The sequence below is a fragment of the Trichomycterus rosablanca genome, chromosome 13, assembly GCF_030014385.1.
Source record: "Trichomycterus rosablanca isolate fTriRos1 chromosome 13, fTriRos1.hap1, whole genome shotgun sequence".
NCBI lineage: Eukaryota > Metazoa > Chordata > Actinopteri > Siluriformes > Trichomycteridae > Trichomycterus > Trichomycterus rosablanca.
The window spans coordinates 6323333-6326416 of NC_086000.1; the positions used below are offsets into that span (position 1 = coordinate 6323333).

Consider the following 3084-nt stretch of genomic DNA (forward strand, 5'->3'; position numbering starts at 1 on the left):
ATACCTGCTCAGTAGTGGTCCTAGGAGAGTCCTGACCATTGAAGAACAGCATGAAAGGGGGCTAACAAAGCATGCAGAAAAACAGATGGACTACAGTCAGTAATTGTAGAACTACAAAGTGCTTCTCTATGGTAAGTGGAGCTGATAAAATGGACAGTGAGTGTAGAAACAGGGAGGTGGTTTTAATGTTATGGCTGATCGGTGTATGTGGACAATGATCAGTAATCATGAGCTTGTTGGACATCCTATTCCAAAACCAATGGCATTCATAAGACTATTGTTTGTGCATGAGATCAGCTTGAATAACTTTAGGATGAAGGACTATAACGTGTAATAGTACAAGTTTTTAATGTAATAAGAGACAGAGCTCATGCATTTAGCTTTAATAATTACTGAAATCAAAATTCATGAATTAAGAAGATCCATTAAAAGGTTTTAAGTGCTTCAACAACTCTGTATGTAACCAGTTTTTATAATTCTAGATTTTCAACACCCTCCCTTGCTTTCGGGTCCCAGTTCATGCTCTTTGAGTTACTTAGTAAAACTCACCTTGACTCATCCAGCATGTCTAATGCTGTACCAGTTTTATTAATATAAAATCACCTTTAAAATCCTTCCTATAATAAGTGTTTGCTGTTTTCTATATTGCTGCTCACGTCTGCTCTGACTCGTTACTAATTATAAATGATTAATTCAAGTTATTTTTATTTAATGTTTTAAGAGTAAGAGGCCAGGATTTTCACCCTTATTTCCTGTCTGAGAGGACGTTTTATTTGCTTTCCTTGTCTGTGTGTTTCTTTTGAGTACTTTGGTTTTTTCACCCCTCCCCTTCTTCACGAACAGACCCAAACATGCGGAAGTTACATTGGCAGCTTGAAATTGCCTGTACAGTAGGTGTGAGTTGGTGAACAAATGTGGAGGGGTGTAATTCTGCAACAGATCAGCTCCTGGGCTCATTCAGACCAACTGCGACCAGGATGGCATTAGTAAACATGAATAAATAAACAAATCAAACAATATTAGTACTGTAAAGTTTATTGTTCAAGTCTTTTTATACAGTCAAAAACACATTGCATTTTTTTTAGTAATATTTAACCGAGCAAAACTAGAGGCTGGACGTCTCGTCTTTTCTTTCAGCATGCTCACTTTCCTTTTCGCTCACTTTTTGCATTTTCCCTCTTTTCCGTGTTCTTCAGAGCCATGTCCATGTCCTTTACCCTCTTTACCCTCTTTACCCTCTTTACCCTCTTTACCCTGTCCCTGTCCGTGTCCGTGTCCTTGGCCGTGGCCGTGGCCGTGGCCATGGCCTTTACCTTGGCCTTGGCCTTGGCCATGATCCTGGCTCTTTCCTTTGCCCTTTTCTCCTTGGCATCCTGGCTTTTCCTGCAAAAAGAATATATAGCTCGTTTAGATATTTCACTCAGTTATAATGCTTTTTTTTCTTTCCAATTTTTTGTCATTGTTGCACCTATTGACATATTTCTATTGCACGCACCACGCCCACACTAGCCAAGAAAGGCCACAGTCTACTTCATGCCTGCAGCTTGTGAATCACAACTCGTGAAGCCACTGAAAGCCTCTTTTTTACCAGCCAATAATGAGAATATTTAACATGCACGGGGAAACTTTGTTTTCCTTCACCACTCCTGCTGGTACTTTAACCAAACAGTAGAAATCATGGTTGCAGTGGCAAGGAAGAAATTCCTCATCCACCCCCCCCTTCCTCAGACACAGCCAAATGTCTGGTAAGAGCTAGGCTGGGTTTACCACAGTGATTTCAACTCTGATTACTTATACATCATCAACACAAATCTATGTTTTAAAAGGACATCAGTGAAAGATCTTACCTCGGGTTTTGCTTTTGTCCATGCAAAAAAGAGAACAAACAGGAATAAGTAATTTAGAAAAAGCTTTTTTGCAAATAATAGAGGTTATAATTTTAAAACATACCTGGATCACTCATTTTGGATGGATTGTTGTCCGGAATAAGAGAGAAAAAACTGCATAAAAGCATCAATACATTAGATAACAATAGCAATTATGCATTAATTAAATAAACATTGTACAGCATTTACTACAGTAACAATTCCTGTCTAAGTTGCTATGCATCAACAATAATTAAGATGTTCAAACCACTCTCTGTAAAGTCATTACATTAAACATAAAACTAAAATAAAGCAGAGCATTTTTCAAGTGTCTTACCTGCTGTGATGACAAGTCAATTGTGCAAAAATCCTGCAGTCTGGGTGAATTTATGGAAGAACCACACCCACAAGCAGATAAACAGGTATAGACAGGAACAAGACAGACATGTTGAGCAAATACCCAAATGCTAATGATAGCCTGAAAATTAAAGCAGGTGGACTAAAGATTTTGCAAATTAATAACGCATGTTGTGAAGTTGAGGTCAAAAGAATACACATTTAAGGGACATGTATAAACAACTCGAATCAGAAAAAGTTGGGACAGTATGAAAAATGCAAATAATAAAAAACACAGTGTTTCTTACATTTACTTTGATTTTGATTTTATTGCAGACAGTTTAAACCCAATATATTTCATGTTTTGTTTTTTCATGTCATTTGTTAATATACCTCCATTCCTGCATTTCAGGCTTGCAACACATTCCAAAAAAAGTTGAGACAGTAAAGCATTTACCACTTTGTAATGTTGCCATTCCTTTTCACCACACTTAAAAGACGTTTTGGCACCAAGGATACCAAGTGATTTAGTGTTTCAGCTTTTATTTTGTCCCATTCTTCCTGCAAACACATCTTAAGATATGCAACAGTACGGGGTAGTCACACATTCTCTGTTGGGGACGGGTCAGGACAGCATGCAGACCTGTCCAGTACCTGTACCCTCTTCTTCCACAGCCATGCCTTTGTAATGTGTGCAGCATGTGGTTTTGCATTGAAAAATCCATGGATTTCCCTGGAAAAGATGACGTCTTGAAGGCAGCAAGTGTTGCTCTAAGATCTCAATGTACTTTTCTGCATTAATGCTGCCATCACAGAAGTGTAAATTACCTTTGCCAAGGGCACTGGATGGTCCTTTTTGTCTTTGGAGCACACAATGTCCATT

The 3084-nt window shown here is 38.3% G+C and overlaps 1 protein-coding gene across 1 annotated transcript; it reads right to left on the bottom strand.

Moving 5' to 3' along the window:
- Positions 1 to 1019: 1019 nt before the first annotated feature.
- On the bottom strand, positions 1020 to 1998 carry si:dkey-248g15.3 (holotricin-3). Its single transcript, XM_063007976.1, has 3 exons — positions 1951 to 1998; positions 1848 to 1858; positions 1020 to 1383 (listed from the first exon to the last, which is right to left on the bottom strand). The coding sequence occupies exons 1-3, from the start codon at positions 1961 to 1963 to the stop codon at positions 1159 to 1161; spliced, it is 249 nt and encodes an 82-aa protein (XP_062864046.1). The 5' UTR covers positions 1964 to 1998; the 3' UTR covers positions 1020 to 1158.
- Positions 1999 to 3084: the final 1086 nt, after the last annotated feature.